At 51.5% G+C, this 24,507-nt stretch overlaps 1 protein-coding gene across 1 annotated transcript in view; it reads left to right on the top strand.

The window, feature by feature from the left end:
• Positions 1 to 24,132, top strand: part of DNAH8 (dynein axonemal heavy chain 8) — a 265,848-nt gene extending 241,716 nt beyond the window's left edge. Inside the window, exons 85-89 of the mRNA XM_059699679.1 lie at positions 1,796 to 1,952; positions 5,683 to 5,835; positions 6,121 to 6,310; positions 18,743 to 18,864; positions 23,774 to 24,132. Of these exons, the coding sequence (XP_059555662.1) occupies positions 1,796 to 1,952; positions 5,683 to 5,835; positions 6,121 to 6,310; positions 18,743 to 18,864; positions 23,774 to 24,061 (910 nt within the window). The 3' untranslated portion in view covers positions 24,062 to 24,132. The remainder of the gene's footprint in view (positions 1 to 1,795; positions 1,953 to 5,682; positions 5,836 to 6,120; positions 6,311 to 18,742; positions 18,865 to 23,773) is intronic.
• Positions 24,133 to 24,507: the final 375 nt, after the last annotated feature.

The following is a 24,507-nucleotide window of genomic DNA, read 5'->3' as shown; positions in this document are numbered from 1 at the left end:
TCACAAGCAAAAAAAAAGCCTGGGTAATGTTAGCAGGAGCCGTTTCCACAAAAGGTTGTTTAATTCACACCTAGGCACGAAGAGAGAGAGGTAATTCCCTCATTCCATGTGCTGTGAGAAAAGGCGGGGGTGGGGTGGGGGGACGCTTCTGGCAGCGCATAAACCTTAGTAGGGATTTGCAAGATGCGTTCCACAGAACCCAAACGTTTGTCACCAGTTCATCTCTGCTGAGTTCCTGGCCCCGGCGGGCTTTGCTTCTCAGGTGTTTTGGGTTTTTTTCCCTCTTATTTTTCAAAATGTAAATGGTTTTAATCCTCTTTGTTAGAAAAGTTGTGCTTCCTCATTGAGAAAAAGAGCCAGTACAGACAATAGAAAGTCATTGAAGCAAAAGCTCACCACACAGAAGCCCCACTACCAAAACACTCCAGGTCGTCTCTGCGCCTGTGTGCACCCAGAGTTATCAACACAGAATGGATGGCGCTGGAACTGTCTCTGTACCAAGCGATTGTAGCCCGTCATCTCAATTCCCAGCCCCACATTGTAGCCCGTCATCTCAATTCCCAGCCCCACCGCTGGCCTCAGGCTGCCACTAATCTTACTTTCTGTCTCTATGGATCCGCCTTTTCTGGATATTTCTTATAGGCAGCTTTGTGGTCTTTGTGTGTGGATTCTTCATTTAGCACCATCTTTTTGAAGCTCACCCAGGTTGTAGTAAGCATCAGTACTTCATTGCTTTTTATTGCTAAAGGGTATTCCAACGCACGAATGGACCACATTGAATTTATCCACTGACCAGTTGAAGGGCATTTGGGTAGTTTCCACCTTTTAGCTACTGTAAATAACGCTGCTATGAACATTCATGCCCAAGTCTTTGTGTAGACATGCCTTTTTATGTCTCCCGATAGGTAACTAGAAATGTAATTATTGGGTCATGTGATTAATCTGCCCTGAACATTTTAGGAATCTACCAAGTTGGTTTTCCAAGTGGCTGCACCACGTTACAACACCCAATATATGAGGGTTCAAGTCTCTCCACATTCTTGAGAGGGAGAGGGAGAGAGAGAGAGAGATGAGACTCCCTTAAACATCTGTTCTGATTCGCCACAGAATTCCTTACAATGGTGTTGACTAACGTCCCCTCCTCCACGAGAGAAAGGGACCGAGGCAGGGACCTGTTTGTCACCGTATTCTAGCACCTAGCTCAGTGCCTCGCACGGAATAAATCTTTCCTGAATGTATGGATTTTAAAGATGGATGGCGGCAGTCAGACAGGTGGAGCAGGTGGATGCCGATAGATTACCTTGGAAGCAATAACACACATGGAAAAGTGAGAACACAGAAAAGACCAAATAAATTTTAATAGTTTATAACTCATTGAGCAAATGTGAGTGGTGCTCTTTGATCTAATAAATTGTCCTATAATGGCAGCTTCTGAGGACCAGTGCATAAGCCCGGGCGGAAGGGAGCAGGTGGGCTCGCTGTTGTGCGCGAGGTAGTGAGGTCAGCTGCGAGCGAGGAGATGGATGGCGCACTCTGGACCATCAGGGACATCTGTGGAATCTCTTTCCCCGAGGAGGGGAGTTTCATTTCTGTGATGTCCTTGGTGTCTCACTGGGAGACAGTAAAATGGATCTCTGGGTTTTTTTCTCTCATTCCTATTGGTTGATGGTAAAGCCATCCCGCCTCTTTTTTCCCTTTTGCTGGATTTAGGTGATTCATCATTTCGTGTGCGCTTTGATCATTATCTGTGAAGGTGTATCTCCCTGCATTCCCAACAGTGCCCTCTCTCCATCAGGTACCAGAGTAACACTGCTTCCGCTGTTCTCGAAACCATTACCAACATTCAGCCCAAGGAGAGTGGAGGAGGAGTGGGCGAGACCCGGGAAGCCATTGTCTACAGGTTGTCAGAAGACATGCTGAGCAAGCTGCCTCCAGATTACATTCCACACGAGGTGAGCCGCACCTCCCCCACCTCCAGGGTACAGGGCCGCCGGGGGCTCCACAAAGCCCAGCGAGCTCAATGCCCGATGGTGTGTTTCAGTCCCTTCCCTGTCTGCTCATCCCTCTTCACTGTCAGCTGTTCTTTCCACCCTTGGTCTTCTCTGCCTTGCCTTTCTCAGCGTCGTGCAGATTATGGTCTGCACTTTCTCTGACGCCTTTCTCCACTTGCCTTCTGCCCCACTTTCTCTTTCAGTCACCTTCTCTCTACCCTTTGGATTCCCAGAAATCTTAACCCTCTAGGCTGGAAACCTCTCCCTCCCTCTCTTGCCTAAACCTGCTTTGTCCAGCCTTAAAGTTGCCCCTTGTTCTTGCCCCCTGCCCTCCACACTTGTCATTTTCCACTCCGCTCAGCCAGGTGCTAGAAAAGCAAGCGATGAAAGTAAACTCACACCCCAGGTTGGATGGCAATAACTTTCTACTTCTTGGACCTCCTAGGTGCTTGCTTGTTAATCAGTTTTCCTCAAATCCTTTACCTCAGGACCCCTTTAGAAAATGACGGAGGACCACGAATAGCTTTTTTTAAAAATGTGGGTAAACTGCTGATGTTTAATATATTAGAAATTTAAACTGAGAAATTTAAAAAATATTAACTTATTATAAAGTGACAGTAATAAACCCATTATGTATTAACATAAGGGACTTTTTAAACATTTTTAATTGATCTTATAGAGAGAGAAAGGAAGAGGGAGAGAGAAACATTGATGTGAGAGAAACATCGATTGGTTGCCTCCCATATGCTCCCTGACTGGGGATTGAACCTGAAACCTGGGTATGTGCCCTGACCAGGATTTGAACCCACAGCCCTTCAGTGCAAGGATGACGCTCCAACCAACTGAGCCACACCAGCCAGGGCAAATGGCATTTTTACTTAAAAAATAAATATAATTTTCAAAACAGGAAAGTGCATGGAAATGAGTGGGCGTGTTTTAATTTTGCAAATCTCTTTAATATCTGGTTTAATAGAAGACAGTGGTGGTCCCATGCCTGCCTCTGTGTTCAGTCAGCTGAGAGAGCAGGTCGCAGCCCTGGAAAACTCCTCTGTGCACGCCTGAGACAAGCCAGCGTCCCTGTCGCTGTGAAAAATTTCACCCCGTCGATCCCCTGAAAGGATCTCAGGGGACCCCAGCCCACACTGTGAGAACTGCTGATCTAGATAAATGTTTGTGGTAAAATTTCCGGATGGTCTGAAAGTTCTGTAAGAGATCCTCCAACCTGGCGTCCTGCTTTGTCCAAGGGGGCAGTTGTGTCCAGGGTGTCCTCACTCCTGTCTTGGCTTCCAACCAGCTGTGCCGGTGTCAGAGGCGCCTGAGCCCTGGACCAGCTGAGCGGAGGCTGATGCCTGTGCAGGTGTAACTGTGGCCTCCCCTGCATTCCCACGCCTAAGGAAATGCGCTTGTCAGCTGGGAGCCCCTCGCCCTCCCACCTGTGATGAGTGCCCAGCAATGAAAAATCGCTTTCTTGCCTCTTGAAGCAATTTGTTTCATCGTGCAGATGAGTGCCAAGACACTTGGCCATGACTCTGAAATCAATGGCTCCACATAGAGATAGTGCTAGCAAGGCGAGAACATATTTTTTTAATGAGTCAATATTTTAAGTACTGGAGGGACTTTCAATGGTTCACTGGAAGTGATCTTCAGAGGACGAATGAGAGTAGTACCTACCTCTAAAGGTGGTACAAACCGGCCTGTGAAAGAGACACTTACTCTGTATGACTGGACCGCAGGCTGACGCAATGGGAGGAGGGTCTCAGGCTGTGGGGTAACGTGAGGCTCAGGGTTAGCCGGGCACTTCACCAGGATCTCTGTTCGGCCACCTCCTAGCAGCCAGGGATGGGGCAGGGGTGGGGGTGGGGTTGGGGGGACGTCACTATATATGGAGGCCTCATGCGGGGAGTTAGTGCTGAAGGCATCTACAGTCACTTCCTCTCTCAGGGTCACTTCCTTTCTCGTGTTCTTTGCTTTATGGAGGAGATGCGCTCTGAGATGCGGTGGCGATGTGACGTTTGTAAACAGAAATATAATCACAGTGTTGACTTCCACAGTGAAAACGAGCCCGTGACTGCCGGTCTCACAGACACTGGAAACCCCCCATGAGATCCAGCAACTCTTTCATTTCGTAATGAAAAGACAGTTTCAGGCTGGAACAACAATCATAGTCAGAATAAAATAAGTACCAGCATCGATTTCCCAGCGGCTAAGTGTTCCCTAAGCCTGTCTCTGCTGTGGGAAGTTTCTCTTTTGAGCCCTCAGCGGGGTGAGGCCATTGGTTAGGGGCTGTTAGTGACTAAAAGTTACTGAGCTATTGCTCTGACCTTGGAACCAATACCTGCGCTTTATTTCCCCTCAATGGGCTTGCAGAGGTACAGGTCCTCATTTTCCCTGTCCCTTAAGTGTGACTCTCCACAACCCTGTCATGGTGTGAAGGGGATGCTGTATAAGCTGTTTGGCCACTGGAGGCTGAAGGGCTGGAGATGAGGACGGGCTAGAGGAGCCTGCAAAAACGGAAGTTCTAGAATTTAGGAGAATGCCAGGAGGCTAGGGACCTCCGCCGGCAGGTGCAACGGGGGGGGGGGGGGGGTCAGTCTTCCTTGCTGCCAGCAGGGCCGTGCAGGCTGCTCAGTGCACAGCTGCTTCCCTCTGAGTCTGTGCTCACCTCCACCCTGGCTTCCTGGAAGGGCGCGGAGGCTGCCCAGGCGGGACTTCTGTGCCCTGAGAGAGGGTCCTGTAAGATGAGGACGTGGTCTGGCGCCATCCCTCCCTCACATTCCGTGACTCGGGACAGGCAGTGGGCACCTCCGGCCGAGGACCCCACGGCTCCCCTCCCCCGTGGGTCCTTAGACGGGATGTCACTCTGAACTCTCTCCCTCTCTGTGTGTGTTTCTCCTCCCCCCTGTTCTGGCAGCTCTCCCATTGCGGCCAGCGGGAAGGTCAGACCTCTCTCGGAGTCCATGCCAGGATTTGTAGTCAATCTTACCTTGGGCAGTTGTCACGAGATTGAAATGTGCACATGGATTGGTGTATTTTCCAGTAATTGTTGGGCTTTATTGTTTCCATAACCTGAGGCTTTTGTATGGGTCTCTTCAAAATGGTCCGTAAATGGCGTACCAAAAGGAGCCAATGGCAGGTGCCTACCGACTCGCCCACGCAGGCACATATTCCCGTTGGTTAAGTTAGGAAAGCCTCGACCGGCAGGCGCCCTGGCCCAGGCCACACGGCCTCCGGGAATCCCAGCCTTGGTGACTGTTCTGGAAAGATTTCAGCCGTATCTCCTGTCTGTGACATTTCTAACAGCAACTCTGCAAGAATTATGAAAAAAAGTATTCCAAACTGTGCTCCTACAAAGGTTAAATCGCAAAAGAGTATTTAACGGACACTTAGTCATTAATCATTTGAAAGGGAAAAGGGTGCAATTTTACCTCAGCTTCTTAAAGTCTATTTCCAATTATCAACGAAAGTACAATCAGTAGGAAAGAAAAATCGTTTTAGTTGAACGGTTGTGTTTGAAGACCGGAAAATGGGGGACGTAATGGCAGGGCTGGTTCTGCAGGGGACATTGGAGAGTGTATTGGGCTGTGGAGGTGCTGCCGGAGGGCGGGGGAGAGCAGAGAGAGGAGAGGCCATCGGGAGACGGGTGACAGGCGAGTTTGTAAAATCTCCCTCCCTGTGCTGTGCTTTGTTTCAGGTGAAAGCTCGCCTGGTCAAGATGGGACACCTTAACTCCATGAACATATTTCTCAGACAGGAAATCGACAGAATGCAAAAAGTGATAACAATACTCCGCAGCAGCCTGAGCGACCTAAAATTAGCCATCGAAGGGACCATCATCATGAGTGAGGTGAGCGGTTGGTTCCTCAATGGTCGTTCCCTCTTTTTGTGGCTTTTCTTGCTTCTCTGCTTGAACTTCATCTTTTTTTTTTTTTTTTTTACCTTCGGTCATTTTATCTTTTATCCATTTTTTTCTTTGTTGATTACGGCATTACATATGTGTCCTTCTCCTCCCATTGCCTCCCACCCATACCCTACCCCCCCCCCCCCACCGCCGGTGTCTGTGTCCATTGGTTAGGCTTATATGCATGCATACAAGTCCTTTGGGTGATCTCTTTAACTTCATCTTTTTCAGAACTTGAGGGATGCCCTGGACAACATGTATGACGCTCGCATACCTCAGATCTGGAAGAGGGTGTCCTGGGACTCGTCCACCCTGGGCTTCTGGTTCACCGAACTTCTGGAGAGAAACTCCCAGTTTTCTATATGGATATTTGAAGGGAGGCCCAATGTGTTCTGGATGACTGGCTTCTTCAATCCCCAAGGTACGTGCTCCCAGGCCAGTGGGCAGACTGGAAGGTGTGCGTGTGTGCACAGCAGTGCGGTGTGGTACATGGGCCTCACATAAAGCAGCACAGAGGGGCCGCCGGCGGGGTGCTGGACACGTGCCTTCAAAGCTTGGAGACCACAGGCGATCTTCTGTATTGGTTTTGCAAATTCAACCTTTGCTTTTCTTCTCATCCACTTCAGCAAGCCGTCAGTCTTTGGTCAGAACATGTGAAATAGTCAAAAGGTTTCACGCAAACCTTCGTTTTTAAATGTTTATAAAAATGACAAAAACGAAGCACCAAAATATGCAGAAACTGTGGCCAAAGTACAGGAAATTAGACTGGTTTCAACAGCGATCATGTGGCAAAAGTTTTATTCCCTGAACTCCAGAGTCTGCCACCCCCCCCCTTTTTTTTTCTTCTTGAAAAGTGCTTTGCATTTATTCCTTCATCCTGGGAATGTTTACTGTGTAAATTACTGACCGATGTCATAGACTTCATAAAGTTCAGAAATACAACTTTTTCCCTCTGCAACATGGATAGTGTTACTTCAAGTAATTCTTGACCAAACTGAAGAGATAGTGGACTCCTTACGGTTCCACATCTTGTAGCTTCCCTAGCGATGCAATTTAAGAAGCGTCAAGGGGGGGGGGGGAAGACATATGTAATAAAATAAAAAAAAGATTGTTATAATAGTAAATACAAAATGTATAAAGATAATTTCAACTAGAAAAAAAATAAAAGGATAGTCATAAAAAAAAAAAAAAGAAGCGTGCAGACTTAGAGAGCTGGGATGCGTTGTTACTCCTCGCAGCTGTGTGGCTGAATCTCATAAAATAATGGTAAGTGAGGGAAGTCAAACAGGACTCACTGTAATTGCACACATTGTGCTGTATGCGTAATGAGTGCACGCCCACTGCTCAATTCCGTTTGTACAGAGCAAACAGGCAAAACAGATCCGTGGTGTTACAATGAGGGTGGCGGTTACCCTCGGGGGCAGGCGGGGGTTGCAAAGGTCACAAGGGGGCCTCTGGGAATGGCCCGTTTCTTGACCTGGACACTGAACTTCCTGGTGGAAATGCATGGCGCGGTGCACTTTTCTTTGCGTGAGTAATACGTCAATAAACAGTATCCCTGAAAAGCACACATTTAATTATCCTCGGGGTACATGCACTCACTCACGCCCTGCATTTTCAAACGCCCGAATAGTTTCTAAATTTAAAACACTACCAGGCTGACCTTGGTGGCCTTTATGCGCTGACCAGGTGGTGCATGTCGGATTTGAACAGGACAGCCCCCACTTTCACTTCTCCATTTTTTTCTCCCACAATTTCTATTGAATTTGGGGAGGAAAGTTTTTTACTGTGATTCTCAGATTCCGCGTGTGAGTCTCTTTCCTCCTTACCAACTAACTCGCAGTTTCAGTAAGTTGTCACCAGGTAATTCCTGGCTTTGGAGCCTGAAGAAATAGCATTTAACTTAATGAGGCTGTTTAACCACCTTCTGTTTGCCAGCCCTCTGCCGTGCGCTTTCCATAGAAAGAAGTCTGAGGCCGGATTCCTGCCCCAAAGGGGCCCGTGATATGGTTGGCGAGACAGACGCTCCAGCAACTTCACTGCAATGAGAACTCAGTGCCACGGGGGACAGAGGACAGAGAGGGCAGGGCTTGGGGAGAGCTTCCCCTGGAGGCGGGGAGTAGGGTGTGCAGAGGCAGGACCGCCAGCAGCAGGACCTGAGCAAAGGCAAGGCGTGTCCAGGGAAAGGAGGAGGCAGTGTGGCCAGAGCTCGGGAGCAGGAGCGGGGGTGGTGGGAGGGAGGCTGGAGCGTGAAGTCTCCCGGGAAAGGAGAGTCTGGGCTGGAACATACCGGCACTGGGAGTCACCAACCCTCAGAAGACCGTCCTGGGAGAAGGTGGAGGGAGGACTGGAATGTGGACCCAGAGCCACAAGCCTTACCAAGTCCAAGGGAGAGAGCCTGCCCCTCAGCCAGGTGCCGAGGAGGGACAGGTTGGATGGAGCGATTAAACCAGAATCCTCGCGAGCGCAGGGCCTGGCAATGGCTGGGGTGAAGGCAGGTGCCAGACCAGGGGTGCAAGAGGCACAGGTTGTGAGGAAGGGCAGGACTGCCGGGGCGGGAGGTGTGCTGGCAGGCTTGGGGTTTTCGAGACCAGCAAGAACCAGTGATTTTAAAAACTGTACGGTTATTGAGTGTATTTTTTATATTCGGAAACCAAGGGAGTGGGTTGGTTCTTCCCTGGCTTTCCACAGACACAGACAACTTAAGTCGGGCATCACAGCACACAATCTCTTTCAGTAATTTTTCCTCATTGAAAATGTGACTTAAGCCCTAGCCGGTTTGGCTCAGTGGATAGAGCATTGGCCTATGGACTGAAGGGTCCGAGGTTCAATTCCGGTCAAGGGCACATGCCTGGGTTGCAGGCTCCTAGGGGGCATGCAGGAGGCAGCCGATCAATGATTCTCTCTCATCATTGATGTTTCTATCTCTTTATCCCTCTCCCTTCCTCTCTGACATCAATTTTTTTTTTAAAAAGTGACTTACATCTGGCCAGTGTGGCTCAATGGTTGAGCACTGACCTATGAACTAGGAGGTCATGGTTCGATTCCTGGTCAGGGCACATGCCCTGATGGCAGGCTCCATCCCCAGTGGGGGGGGGGGGGCGTGCAGGGGGCAGCTGATCAATGATTCTCTCTGATCATTGATGTTTCCGTCTCTCCCTCTCCCTTCCTCTCTAAAATCAAGAAAAACATTTTTTTAAAAATGTGACTTAAAATAGCAAGATATAAATACGAATTTATCTTCTCTTGGAACTTTCTGCGAGTGTTACAAGCCAGCTTAAGTACAAATGCAGGTGTCCACCTCAGGGTTGTTTTCACCTGTCTGTACTTGTTAATAATCCAACCCTTTCTGTCTTCTTTATTTCTGCTTTCAAGCTAAAGTTTGATCCCTCCTCCAGGGCGTTCCACGTGTTGGGGAGCCCGGACTTGTTCCAGCTCCCTGCCCTGCGCACACAAGCGCACAGACACGCGCCTTATCAGTGATTGCTTTCCTTTGCAGCTCAGAGGGAGCCAGCTTTCCCGCATACCAATCGCTCCTGCGCTTCCTTTCCCGCCCCTTATCTCAGGTCCACATCACCTGGCCAAATCCAGAAAGCAGGGAGCTCACAGCCGCACTCCTGGGAGCTCACAGGCAGGGTGCTCCGCAGGTCAGCCCTTCAGACGCTGTTTGACGTCAGTAATTGATTTCTCAACTTGAAAATATCTCCTGGATTCATAGCCTCGAACCCTGTAGTGAAATGTTTCAGTTCAAAACATTTAAGTAAATATTCTAAATTAAAAAAGCACATGCTTAAGTAAAACACAGTGCAATTTACCAAAAGGCCATAGTTGCATCAGAAATATGTATTGTCAAAGCCACTCAGACTGTAACGCGCTTGAAGTGCTCTGTGGCTGTATGCCCGTTTTTGTGGTCTTGCAATGTCATGGCATCTGACAGGTCTGGTGTGTTTCCCATCATGCCTCTGCTCATCGCCCCGCAGACCTCCATCCTCTGAGGGCCACGCAGCTGCAAGGACGGTTGTCGGCCCGGCTGGTGGCTGAGCTCACGCTGCTGGCGGTGCTGCTCCGGGCACTGTGGTGGCCTGGTGTTTGTCAGTCAGGTTTGAGGAGTCTGACTCAGCGACCAGGGAGCTAAGCTGGTATTTTCAGCCCCTTCACTCTCATTTCTGTAGCAATTGACGGGCTCAACATGTGGTAGTTAGATCCGATTGTTGAAATGGTCAAGCCCTTTGCACCCAGGATCCTATCACATAGGTTCAGTGGCACAGTTTTGGACAACGTGTGGGCGTGCCTCCCAAGAGCTTCCTCGGGTGTGGACTTTCAGAGCATTGTGTTCAGGTGATTTAGACTCTGGTGTGTGTGTGTGTGTGTGTGTGTGTGTGTGTGTGTGATATGTGGGGGTGTGTTTAAAATGGAAGACTATGAGTTGCAAAGTCTGACTTCAAGCCCGGTGCTGACTGCCTTTTGAAGCCTCCTCGAGGGCAGCTGCTCTGGGCCAGCTGCTGGGACTGTGACACCCCCCCCCCTCCCCCCAGCGCTCCTAATGAAGCAGCGGGCGGGCCAGTGTGCTCTCCAGCTCTCAAGCCTCTGGCCACACTACGCTGACCATGCCCTCTCTCTACACCGACCACGCCCTCTCTCTACACTGACTATGCCCTCTCTCTACACTGACCATGCCCTCTCTCTACACTACACTGACCACGCCCTCTCTCTACACTGACCACGCCCTCTCTCTACACTGACCATGCCCTCTCTCTACACTGACCACGCCCTCTCTCTACACTACACTGACCACGCCCTCTCTCTACTCTACACTCACCACGCCCTCTCTCTACTCTACACCAACCATGCCCTCTCTCTACACTACACCGACCACGCCCTCTCTCTACACTGACTATGCCCTCTCTCTACACTGACCATGCCCTCTCTCTACACTCACCACGCCCTCTCTCTACTCTACACCAACCATGCCCTCTCTCTACACTACACCGACCACGCCCTCTCTCTACACTGACTATGCCCTCTCTCTACACTGACCACGCCCTCTCTCTACACTGACCATGCCCTCTCTCTACACTGACCACGCCCTCTCTCTACACTACACTGACCACGCCCTCTCTCTACTCTACACTCACCACGCCCTCTCTCTACTCTACACCAACCATGCCCTCTCTCTACACTACACCGACCACGCCCTCTCTCTACACTGACTATGCCCTCTCTCTACACTGACCATGCCCTCTCTCTACACTCACCACACCCTCTCTCTACTCTACACTCACCACGCCCTCTCTCTACTCTACACCAACCATGCCCTCTCTCTACACTACACCGACCACGCCCTCTCTCTACACTGACCATGCCCTCTCTCTACACTGACCACGCCCTCTCTTACACTACACTGATCATGGATATAGTTATTTTCAAATGTTTACCTCACTCTGGAGCTTGAGGCCATTTGAATGCAAAACTGTACTGGTTTTTCCTCAGAGTCTTGACAGGCCACACCAGTCTGTGGTGGCAGATACCGGCGACAACTTGTAATTCACTGTTAACATATGTGGCGGGCTGGCTCGGCCATGGCATACTCAGCCCCAGATTGGGCACCGTATGTGGCGCACCAGCTCAGCCAGGTTCTGTGAGCCCGAGTGGGGGCAGTGAAGAATTAGGAAAGACAGACAAGAGAAGAAAGCTGGGTCTCAGTGGGATGCTGCCCTCTCAGATGGAGAGAGACAGCACCACGGACTACAAGCCGTGTCTTTTTTAAAAAAATATATTTTTATTGATTTTTTTACAGAGAGGAGGAGAGAGGGATAGAGAGTTAGAAACATAGATGAGAGAGAAACACTGATCAGCTGCCTCCCGCACACTCCCCACTGGGGATGTGCCCAAAACCAAGGTACATGCCCTTGACCAGAATCGAACCTGGGACCCTTCAGTGGTCAGGGCCATGTCTTTATTTTATAGCCAGATTCCACGAGGCAAAGTAAGGGCGTGGTCAAGATGTTTACAGCATTCTCATGGGTTTCGATCCTACTCATTACATGCACCTGAGCTCTATCAAGCCCACATCACTGACACGTGGGGCCACGTGTTCGGACCATAGGTTCAAGCTTACAACTGTAGCTGTTGGCTATCATTGTGCTGGGAGGGCTCTGCCTTCCAAGCTGGGACTTGCACGTGGCCATGAGAGAACTGTGCCCTTTTATTAGTCTGAGGCTTGAACCTGTCCAAACACTGTAGCTGCTCTCCACAAACACAGATCGTGATTTCAGTAGACGGAGTTTGCTGAAGCGAGGAGACAGATAAGCTTGGTCTGTTATCCTGCTCCTGTAAAACCACCCTCCGCCTCTTGCCAGTGTTTGTCTCCACAGTGGTGCTGTCAGCGCGCAGCAGTGTCTGAGGGCTTGTCTGGGGGACAGTTATTGCAGCCGGCGTTGGTTGGGTGGGAGAGCGCACCAATGGTTAATGGAACTTTAGGATTGAAGGGGCTGTGGATTTCTTCCAACCTAGTAACAGTCTAAGCATGCCCCGTGGCTTCCTTCTGCCGAACCCGAGCTGTCCCTAACATCCGAGGGGCTCCGAGTGAATGGACCCCAACCCGAGTGACGGCACTCACCTGCCTGTCCCCAAATCGCAGGACGGCAGGGCTGTGACAGCTTAGAAATGCCTCCAGAGTGAATAACAGCCCATCTCCTTGTTGTTGTGTGCAAGGGGGTTTGATGCAGTGGCTTTAGCCTTTATGTTTCTAGTCTCTGCACACGGTTACCTGCCTCACCACCCACCTGGCCCCTGGGAGCCTGGCCAGACTCCACCCTATACTGACCTTCTCACCAACCCCACTGCCCTTGACTCTACTGGGATGCTGGTTCCAGGAATTCTCATATCTGGCTTGTCCAGGACCTTCCTTGGTTCTTCTCACCTCCCAGAGGGCTGGTTCTTGTCCTCTTTGGGGCTCTTCCCAGGCAAGTTCCACCCTTGGCCCAGCCCTTTGTGGATGACCTCAGTCATTCTCATCGGTGCAGCTACGCATCCCTACCCATGACTGACTTGTCTGAAGCCCCAACCCGAGACTCTAATCCTTCACTTCCGAGTGCCAGCGTCGGACACGCCCTCCCCTGCGGACTCCCCAGCACTACCCCCGGGCATCTTCCTCCCAGAGCAGCCCTGCCAGGATTCTCCTCTGTGGGCCTGTGCACCGCCCTTGTCCAGATCACATGAGCTCTTATGAATGGTCCCTCACCTCCAGCAGCTTGGAGGAAGGAACCAGGAGAGCATAGCGTCATGAAGCTGAGGGGGAAGGGGGAAATGGTGACAGGTGCCCCCGAGGTCAGGTCAGATAGGGCCCGGATGGTCAGACAGGCCTGTCAGCCAGGAGACTGTTGGCCAGAGAGCTCAGTGGAGTGGGTGGGAAGGTAGAGGAGCCGCAGTGCTGGGGAGTGAGGGAGAGACAGAGAGTGCGTGTGGCTGGCAGGGAGAATGCTAAGTGGGACCCCAGAGACCCAGATCATAGCAGAATTTTGTCTCAAAAGAGGAGAGGCAAGTTGGAGGCATCGATTTAAAAAGGAAGGATTTTCTTTCTTCTTTTAATGACAGGAGAAACGTGAGCTTATTCAAATACTGGTGAGAAGGGGAAGGAGCCAGGAGAGAGGGAGAGGGTCAGAGAGAGAGGAACAGGGAGATAGAGCAAAGAGACCCCAGAGGGTAAAAGAGGCAGGAGGGTGGCTCCCCCGTGGACAGATGCAGCCAGCCACCTATTGGAACAAGAGTAATGAGGGAATGAGTTGGATGCAGGAGAGTTTGTAGGTTTCGTGGCAAGGAGTTAGGGAGTTCCCACCTGGTGCTTTCTATGTTCTCTTTGAAGGAGGAGGCATGACCTCCAGAGGCAGAAAGTGTTGGAAGAGAGTTGAGGTGGGAGCAGAAGTTTGGGAAAGAGGGCTGTGGTGGTGTGAGCATGTCGAGGCGATGGTGAAGCATGCTGGTAGCTGTGTGTTTGCCTCGGGCTTGTTCGTAGCCTGGTACAGGTGTAAGAAGGGGACATTTGATTCATGCAGGATTGAGGGGGTGCTGGGCAAATGATGAAAAGGATGGGTCCAAACTAAATAGGAAAGGAGGCGAAGAAAAGGGAGGAGGAGGTCTTCAGAAATGATGGATTCAAGGAACTAAGGGGTCAAGACGCTGAGAGGGGTGCCCAAGAGACCCAGAGGATGGCAAGATGCTCAGTGCCCGGGGCAGGTGGCATTTGGCAGGGACAGTGAGGGGAGGGGCCTGTGGCTGTGGAAGCAGGGAGAGCCTCATAAAGGATGAGGAAGGACTAGGATGGTATCTTCAGAGCCGAGCCAGGTTCTAAGGGCAGGAAGAGGGAGAAATGTGCTGTGACGAGGCAGGAAATACTGAAGAGTTTGTGCACCATTGAACCACCCCGGGGGGCAGTGGGAAGGTTTGGGAGGGCGGGCACAGTGTGAGGTTGGGTTGAGGGAAAGGACACATAAAGCAGCACATGGAGAAGGCGGGGCGGTGGGAGGAGTCTGGCACTTGGCGTGTGAGACTCGGTGGGCTTAGCCCATCCCAGCCTGGCCGGGAGTGGTAGCCCAGCTCTCCAGCTGGTACCCAGGCTCTCCTGGAGCCAAAGGTGTCCTGGATGGAGGACAGTGCAGAGCACGTGCGCCTCAGGGGATGTGGAGAGAGTGGTGGTACCACGGACAGCCTTCTTAATCTTGCGCTCGTCTCATGGGGCATTTCTCTTCCTGCTCGTCAGATTTGTTTTGAAAACAAATGTGGGTCAGTGGCCTGTCAACAGCCTCTTGCGCAGATCTTTATGCCGAGCGTGGTCCCCAGCCCTGCCTGCCGGGAGAATCGCCCGGGGAGTTTCGGTCCATACTATTGCCGGGTCCCCAGACCAATGGCCTCAGAACCTGTGGAGGGGAGGCCTCTGGCGTCTGTGCAGTTAACTTTCTTAAAGGCTCCACTGGCCACTCCACGGGTGCAGAACCTCAGCGTGGGCCTCTGTCTCCCAGTCATGTGGTCCGTCCATCCGCAGCGCATGGGCATCCCCTGGGAGCGGGATAGAAAGGCGGAACCTCGGGCCTCACCCCTGACCAGCTCCTGAGCCAGAGCCTGCACTGTAATGAGCGCTCCTTCCCCAGGTGAGACCTGCGCCTGTAAACAGGGCTGACGCCGGGGTCCCACCTCTGAAGATCCCGGCTTTACTGGTCTGGGCCTGGGAATGGGGATTTTTAAAGGCTGCCCAGGTATTTCTCATGTTTAGCCAAGTTCAAGATCCCTGCCTTAGAGCATCCGGCAAAGTCAGGAAAGGTGCCCGGGTGCTTTTATTCACCTGGTGGACCAACCCCGTCTGTGTTTAATGGTTTCTGACCTTTTCTTTAACTTACCAGCGAACTCCACGTGCTTCTCATTGGGGGCAACACTGCCCGTCTTAAACTTGTAGCTGGAACATCATTTCTCCTCATTTTCAAAGACGCTACTGGGAGGCACGGTAACTGATAAGACAGGAAATACCGCACAACCCGTAAGGCCTGTTACATAAGGACTGGTTCGTTTATTACAGGAAAAAAGGTGTTGGCCATAGAACCATCATTACTGAGTGCTGATCAACTCCTTATAAAATTGAGAAGCACAATATTCCTGATTAGTTATTTCTGTTGTCCTTTCTAAGACCCTGTGTGGAAATGATCCTTAAAGCACTCCACAGCCTTCTTTAAGCCAACTGATTGCACCGCCAAGTGGCGGTAATTGGTTTGCTGAAATGTTGGGTTACTGCTATTGTGTGGATTAAGACATGGCAAGTGTTCCTTTAGGCCTGTCTCCAAAATGTAATTCCTGCTTAAAAGTGAGTTTTTCAAAGAACAAGCTTTGACACAGGCCTTCAGAAACCATTGTGCTGGGTAAGTCTTGAAGGGAAACATTTCTGTAAAGCACCTCGCTCAGACCACACGTGACTCCCACATTTGAATATCAAATCGCCCCTTTTCACGTGGGTGGCTACCTCTCAGGGAGAATAGAACGTTATTATAATTGAAGACTTTCCCCAACTTTTTCTTTCTCATTTCAGAGTCAGACATATGAATGTATGAATCACTCTCCACCACTGGTGACTGAAATTTGGTTTAGGAATCATTAAAACTGCATTGGTGCCAACATAAAAGTACTGCTTTTCAAACTTTTATTTAAAAAAATATATATATCAATGGTCTTTTCAGGTTTCAGACAACATTGATTTTGCTTCCATTAGACTTGACAGAAGTCTACAAGAAAGTCATTTTTTAAATTCAATAATGAACTATTCAGTGGATTCATTATGGTTTGAGTTCCACAAGATCATTTTTTTTAAAGAAGCCGAATGAAAACGATCAAGAATTGAAAAAAAATCTTCTCCGTGTTCTCTGAGTGGGCCCAGCCCAGGACCAGCCCCTTCTCCCCCGCCCTGGGGCCTCAGACACATGTCTTTAACACTTCCCTTTCTAGTAGCTCCAGGTGACGTATATTCTAGATTCCACCCAGGGGCAGATGAAAGGGCGCCCTAAGCATCAGGAGGCTCCTCTCCTAACTGTGCTGGAGTTGTCTGTGACACCGAAGGGAGGAAGTCTTGTCACAGAAGAGAGAATCCTGCTCCCCCCTCACCTGGCATCTGTGGCATTGTCCTGAGGGCCATACGGAGGGAGGCTGAATTTGCAATTTAGTTGGAACTTAAAATGTCACAGAAAAATTCAATTATTACATTTGTGCAGGCGGATGGTTGAGACCGGGATTCACGTCTTGTGCATTATGACCTGTACACTCATAGCTCAGTGATGAATTGTAAAATGTCATGAAATCGGGTCAATTCCCAGGACTCTGCTTGGACACACAGTGTCCACTACGGCACATGAACAGTGATGGCGAACCTTTTGAGCTCAGCATGTCAGCATTTTGAGAAACCCTAACTTAACTCTGGTGCCTTTTTTGATATTTGCAACCATAGTAAAACAAAGACTTGTATTTTTGATATTTATTTTATATATTTAAATGCCATTTAGCAAAGAAAAATCAACCAAAAAAATGAGTTCACATGTCAGAGGTGACACGCGTGTCACAGGTTCACCATCACTGATGAAAATGGCATGAAGGGAGAATTGGACTTTATTGTTGTGGTCATATGTACACTGACTGGCAAGCACGCGAATGTTTGTTTCACTACTGAAGCATGGGATCTCCGGTATTTAAAATGGAAAGCCACATAATCGCGTGCTGATGAAATCACCTCAAATGACCCCACGCGGAGAGGAAGAAGTTGCTGCCAGGCAAACTTCGCTGTTTCCCGCCCTTGGAGTTAACCTCTCGTGTCTTAAAATCATCCTTTCTACCAGGCACTCGTGGTTTCCTGAAACTATAGCTTTAGAAGGATCAGTCACTCATTGATTGACCAACTAACTTTTTGGGGGGATTTACACAAGGACTCCCCTGAAGCCCCAAACCCTGGGTTAGTGAGCACCGATCAACCTTATACGATGCAAATACAACCAAATCGTTTGCCTGCTTGAAATACTGAGCGGCTTCCCACCATCCACAAAACCAAGTCCAAACTCTGACCCTGAAAAATCCCTCCTCTACCTGTGTTCTGACCGTACCTGCCATTGCTGCTTCACCTTTAGCCTGCACCTCCACGCCTTCGCACATACTGTTCCTCCGGCGGGAACTGTTCCGTCTGGAAACGGCTGTGTATCTTTCCAGCGTCCCCTTCAGTTTCATCTTCTCAATTCTCGTGTGGTTCACTTTGTTCGCCTCTTTGCTCACAGCGACATGGGGTGGTAACTCCTGCCTCCTTCCGGACGGAGCTCCTGGAATGCTGGGCCCCTGGATGGCTCTTCCTCTTTGCCGTCATCCCACTCAGAGCAGTGCCTGGTACACCTGGTGGCCACTCCCCAGAGAGTTAACAAGTGAATGGGTGTTCCCTCCTCCCCCGCGACCACCCCTGCCAAGTTAGTAACCAGGGAAGAGCTTGGCAATGGGAAAGCCTGACCTCTCTCTGAGCCAGGCTAGGGGCCTGTGCTTTCTTCCCAACTCCAAGGGCTGTTAGCTCTGTGCCTGTAAGTATGTCTGCAACGTGCCGTGGCGTGATGGTCAGCATTAACCTGGGGGCCTAAGTGTGATATATAAGTCACAGGTAAATTCTCCTAAAATTCTGAAGTCCATTTTGCAGTTTAAGGGTATAGTTTCTAACACCAAATGCTACTCTCCAGGAAAACCTTCTCTTATGGATTTGAATGCATCGTTTGCAAACATTAAGTTTAAAGAAAGGCCACAAAATGCAGAGCCATGTATTGTCTTAAAATAACTGTATTATGCATATTAAAGCATGCAGCTTTCCTCTCCAGCATGATTGCTTTGTTTGATCAAATTGAAAGTTGGGTTTTCTATTTTGGCATTATGAAAAAATGAAATGGTTCCATTATAGCAAATAGAAGCTCGATAATGGCTTGATTCAAGTTTTAATTGGAATGCTGGTCTCAGAATATTTTAGCATTCCAGTCTTATTCCTAGATATTGCATCTTCAAATAGAGGCTATGAGCTGGGACCGGGTTACCATCCTCATAGGACTTGAGTTGCTGGAATCTCAGGAGAATTTCAAACCAAGACTCTTGTCTGAGGCAGAGAGGAAGCTGTTCTGCTGTGAGCTCACAGCAGGTCCCCATAGAAACAAAACACTAAGAAAAATATCCCCGGAGGTTTGATCTCAACTCCTCTTGGACAGGCAGCCTTTGGAGATTGATAAGCAAATAGCAATTAGCTCTGCTCCCTTTGTTCCTGAAGTGGGCTGCGTGCGCCGTCAAAATCCTTTTTCTTTTTCTTCAGGCTTCCTGACAGCCATGCGGCAAGAAGTGACCCGCGCCCACAAAGGCTGGGCCCTGGACTCGGTGACCATCCACAATGAAGTTCTGCGGCAGACCAAGGAGGAGATCGCGGCACCCCCTGCGGTAGGCGCCCCGGGCAGCGACAGCTGGAGCTGGGGCACAAGTTCAAGTTCTGCCTAAAGCTGACCCGTGTGCACCTCAGTCCAGTCTGCTGGCTTTGCAGCCAGGGTTTCCTCGTTTGCAACCAGAACAAGCCCTGGGAACTCGTTTCTTTATCATTACGGGTCACACGGTGTTTGCGAGGAAGGGGTGTCCAGCTACTGCTGTGGCCGCATGGGGAATGGGCGAGTGTCAGGGCCCTGGCAGAGACCAGCAGGGCCGGCAGGCCTGGGTGCTGGGCCAGTTCCACCTGCAGGACCCCAGGTGGGGCACAGGGAAGGGCTCGGGGCGAGCAGACTCCCTTGGGAGCCACTGTTTGTGTTATTGGAGAAATGCAGGGATGGTCTTTCTCTGTTGCTGGTGGGAGTGGGGATCTTGGGGTGCCACTGGAATAAGCATTTCTGGAGGCCCCCACGGGAGGATGGGATGTGGTAGAAAGCTCTATTTGCATGGAGTTACATCCTTGGGTTTCCAAAGTCCCATTTCCCTGAATCTGGTCCTGGAACATGTGCAATTGAGGATTCAGCAGAGCTAGAAGCCAGCATCCAAAGTTTCCTGTCCATGGTGGAATCGGGTCCGGTTTAGGCTGGTTGTAGCCCCTTAGTCCACTGTGTGTGCGGTCCACATGGCCATGTGGGCGAGTGCAGGAGCGCGAGAGTCCCACAGGCCAGCATCGCGAACCAAGAGGCAAGAGCCAAACTCCTCTGTTTAGGACCTTAAGTATCTCAAATATTCCCACGCTTGCAGTGGCCACACCTATCCTGGCCAATGAACTGTTCCCAGGTGTGATTGACAGGCTAGTTGCTAGCCGCTAGTACCTTCCCTGTGCCGCCCAGACTTTACTGGGCACGTGTCTCTCCCTCCCCTGTCCAGTCCGGTGGCTCCCTGGGGCGTGTTAAACCGCAGCTTCCCGGCAAAGCTGCACAGATAACTGTGATATTTGGCCTTCCCTCTGCTTCTTTCCTGTTCATTAATGACTGGGCTAATTTCCAAAGGCATCTTCCCTGGACACTTACCTGCTTTCTGAACTTGGACACGTTCTTTACCTTTGTGAGCCTCCACTTCTCCAACTGAGAAATTAGGAGGGCACCCCGACCTCAGGAAGGTGGTTGTGAGAGTTTGGTGGGATCATTTCGGCTTGTTGCCCGACCCCACGTAGACACTCAGTGCATCTTCATCCCCTCTTCTCTCTCTCCGACTTTCACTCCCTCAGCTGTCCAGTGGCGGCATGGACCACGAGACTCCCCAGGCCTGGCCCCTCTGCCCCTCTGTAACGAGGACCTCCTTCCCTCTAGCTTCCAGGAGTGTGGTCTTTCCTCCTGCCTGAGGTCTCACCAGAGCACCTTTCGTCTCTGTATGTCCAGCAGCAACAGGCTGGTCCTGTCACGGGCCTCAGAGCTCTCCCAGCTTCTTCCCGTTATGCGATGCAAAGTCAGGTCCACGTTGTTAGGTGTCTGGTCAGCGGCACCCCGTTTCCGGGTACCCAGATCTGCATGAGTTTCCTAGGGCCGTGGTGACGAAGCACCACAAACGGGTAGTGAGGGGACTTAAAACAATAGAAATGTATTCTCTCGCAGCCCAGGGGGCCAGGAGCCTGAAGCCAAGGGGCTGGCAGGCTTGCTTTCCTGTGAAGGCAGTGAAGGATCCGCACCTCCCCCTCCCCCCCGCCACCTCTCCTACTAGCTTCGGGGGGTTCCACCATCCTTGGCTTCCTTGACCTGTGGCTGCATCACTCGACGCTCTGCCTCCACTGTCAGGGGCCTTCTCCCTGTGTGCATCCCCGTGTTCCTCTCCTCTTCTTGGGAGAACACCAGCCAGAAGGAACTTGCCTCTTCCAATCCGTACGACCTTAAATAGTTACATCTGCAAAGAACCTATTTCTGAATAGTCACGTTCTAAGGGTCTGGGTGGACATGGATTTTGGGGTGACACTGTTCAACCCACTGCACCTTCTAACTACGGCTTTGTAAGGTTCTGAAATGGACAGCAGCCTTGAAGGGTGCAGTTTCCTGTCGGATAGTACCTAAGTGGCTGTTGTTCATGCAGCAACCATCATCCAGCAGCTAATGATGTTCTGATCCCATGGGCTTGCCCCTGGGTTTACTGTCAAACCAAGTACCTCAGTTTTAGATTCAATAAGGCGGCCCTTGTCCTGTTAGAAAACACTCTGCAATAATCTTGCTGGCTTTTATTATCATTACTAGAGGCCCAGGGCATGAAATTCATGCATGGGGGGGTCCCCTCAGCCCAGCCTGCACCCTCTCAAATCCGGGACCCCTCGGGGGATGTCCGACTGCCAGTTTAGGCCCAATCCCCGGCAGTCAGACATCCCTCTCACAATCCTGGACCTCTGGCTCCTAATTGCTCACCTGCCTGCCTGCCTGGTCGCCCCTAACTGCCCCCCAACCACCTGATCACCCCTAACTACCCCTCCACCGGCCTGGTCACCTCTTAATGGCCCCCCTGCTGGCCTAGTCACCCCTAACTGCCCCCCCGACCAGCCTAGTCACCCCTCACCAACCCCCCTGCCAGCCTAATCACCCCCAACTGCTCCCCATGCTGGCCTGGTCACCCCCAACTGCACCCCCCCTGCTGGTCTGGTCACCCCTAACTGCTGCCCCTGCTGGCCTGGTTGCCCCTCATGGGCCCCCCCCCCCCCCCACCAGTCTGGTTGCCCCACGCAGCCTGCTGTTCAGTTGTTTGGTCGTCCCTCACTAACCTTCCTGCCGGCCTGGTCATAGGCAGCCATCTTGTGAGGGTGTGAGGGTTAATTTGCATATTACATCTTTATTATATAGGACTAGGGGCCCGGTGCACGAAATTCGTGCACTGGGTGTGTGTGTCGGGGGGAGTGTCCCTCAGCCCAGCCTGCCCCCTCTCACATACTGGGAGCCCTCAGGCGTTGACCCCCATCACCCTCCAATCGCAGGATCGGCCCCTTGCCCAGGCCTGACGCCTCTGACCCAGGCTTCAGGCCTGGGCAAGGGGACCATCATATCCCCCCAATCCCCGGCTCAGCCCCCCGCCCAGGCCTGATGCCTCAGCCAGAGGAGTTGACCCTCATCACCCTCCGATCACCAATCACCGGATCGGCCCCTTGACCAGGCCTGAGGCCTCCGGCAGAGGTGTCAGGCCTGGGCAGGGGACCCCCAGCTCCCCGCAGTTGCAGGCTCCACCCCTGCCCAGGCCTAACACCTCTGGCTGAGGCGTCCGGCTCGGGCAGCGGGGACCCGCAGCTGCAGTGGCCCCGCGATCGTGGGCTCTGCTTTAGGCCCAGGCAAGGGACCCCTAGCTCCCAGGACTGCCAGCTTCGACCGTGCCCAGCTCCCATCGCTGGCTCCACCCCTACTTCCTGCTATCACTGGCCAGGGCAGCAAAGGCGCCTGATTCTCCGATCATGGCTGGGGGGCTGATTCTCCCCCAGCTCTTAGCTCCCCCCTGGGTTTCCGATCACTGTCAGTGGCAGGGGGCTTCTTCCTGCTTTCCCTTTCACCTCCCTGCATTGTGCCTACATATGCAAATTAACCGCCATCTTGTTGGCAGTTAATTTGCATATAGCCCTGATTAGCCAATGAAAAGGGTATCGTCGTATGCCAATTACCATTTTTCTCTTTTATTAGTGTTGATACTTACTCCCCCTACCTGGTCCTCGAAATGGAAATGGAAATGGAAAAAGGTCACCATCTTCCACATATTAGTATATACACTTTATAAGCTGACGTGATCATTGGAGTCTCCTGTGATTCCCTTCGGCCTCTCTTGGCTTATCTTGCTGGATATGTGTTCTGTGGCTCCCTTGGCCTACAAGGTCAAGTTCAAACCTTTCAGCTTGATGCCCAGACTCTCCTTGCTCGGGTGCTGACCTATTGTATCACCCCTGGACCCGCTGCTGAATCAAATGCGGCAGCTGCCCACCCACCTGGCCTCCCTGCAGCATTGCTCCTGCCTGGGACGCCCAGCCTCTCTCCTCCACCTTCCCATGTGCAGGCCCCCCTTCAAGGAAACATTCCCCACAAAGGCCCTGAGCACTTGGCCCGCAGTGCCTTTCACTGCACTGGGCCTCGCACTGTGCACCAGGCAGCCCTCTCACACATGTGCCGGTGTTGGTGTTACACTCTGTGTGTGTCTTGTCTCCCTATTCAATGGTGGAACCTCAAGGGCAGGTCCTACTGTGTGAGAGAGAGACTCGAGGTGATGGCCAGCCAGTGCTGAACCAGCCGTGCCCACCCTTCCCCTCACACCCAGCCTCATCCACCTCCCAGCCTGGGCAGAGAGGGAGGTCTGACCCTTCCGCTGCAGGGCCTGGTGGCACAGACCTCACTTCCTCCTGGGCCTGAGATGACGGTGGAGCCATGGTTGGCGTGGCTGGTGCAGGTGGAGGTCCCACATGGTGCCTGGCTCCAAGTCCTGTTCCCTGCTCCCACCCTACCCTACACCAGTTCAGACCCGGCCTCTGGGACACTTGGATGGGCCTCTGGTTCACTCAGACCCAGTCTCTGGGACACTCAGACCCGGTCTCTGGGGGACTCAGACGGGGCCCGGATGGGGCCTCTGGGAGACTGTTAGGCCCCTGCAGAGCCGGTTCGGTGCTGGCTAAGTTTGTTGTCACCGGCAGGCCACCCGACGCCCAACCCACGCCCAACCCACCGAGAGCAGGAACATTCCTGCAGGGATCGTGGTCTCGAGCTTGGCTGCAGGGAAATGGGCCCCCACCTCACTCTGTGGTGTGCCCAGCGGGCTCTCTTCTTTGGGGAGCTCCTGAAGATTGGGGTGTGTCCTCTTTCCAAACGGACAGCCTTCGCTACAGTAATGGGTGCCCGCTCCCAGCACCTGATGTCCATACTCCCCATGGCTCTCTGCTTGGCTCTTCCAGGAAGGCGTGTATATCTATGGGCTGTACATGGACGGCGCGTCCTGGGACAGACGCAACGGGAAGCTCACGGAGTCCACGCCCAAGGTGCTCTTCATGCAGCTGCCCGTGCTGCACATCTTCGCCATCAACTCCACGGCGCCCAAGGACCCCAAGCTGTACGTGTGCCCCATCTACAAGAAGCCCCAGCGCACCGACCTCACCTTCATCACCGTGGTGTACTTGCGGACCGTGCTGTCCCCAGATCACTGGATCCTCAGGGGAGTGGCCCTCTTGTGTGACGTCAAGTAAGTTCATTCCCACTCGCTGAGAGCGCAGGAGCCTCGTCGACGGCCGCTGCCACCGAGAGTCAGAAGTGTGTCTTCTCCCCCTGGTCACCGCCTGGTTATCTTTCTAAATTAAAAAGTCGATATTCTCTAACCGCTTATGTGTGTGTGTGTTTTTCCCCCATATCCATATTCCAAAGGATAATTCTAAAGTAATGCTGTTTATTTCAGGCAACCATATTCCATCATCATTACTTGTTAGAACTCTCTGGAAGGTTTGGATTATAAAAATCTAAAAGTATGCATTTGTTGCATCCTAAAAGGAGTATAGTAATTGCAAACTTTTCATTCTAATAAATTCCACTTTCCCTTCAATAAAATCTACCCATGTCCATGATTTTCGTTGGAGCTTGGCCTTCTGTCGGTGTCTGTGAAATGGGAACGGGGTGGGGGGGGCAGCGGTTCGGTCAG

Source organism: Myotis daubentonii, chromosome 6 (assembly GCF_963259705.1).
Source record: "Myotis daubentonii chromosome 6, mMyoDau2.1, whole genome shotgun sequence".
NCBI lineage: Eukaryota > Metazoa > Chordata > Mammalia > Chiroptera > Vespertilionidae > Myotis > Myotis daubentonii.
The sequence above is the reverse complement of the archived record's forward strand: the minus strand, read 5'-3'. Positions and strand labels throughout refer to the sequence as shown.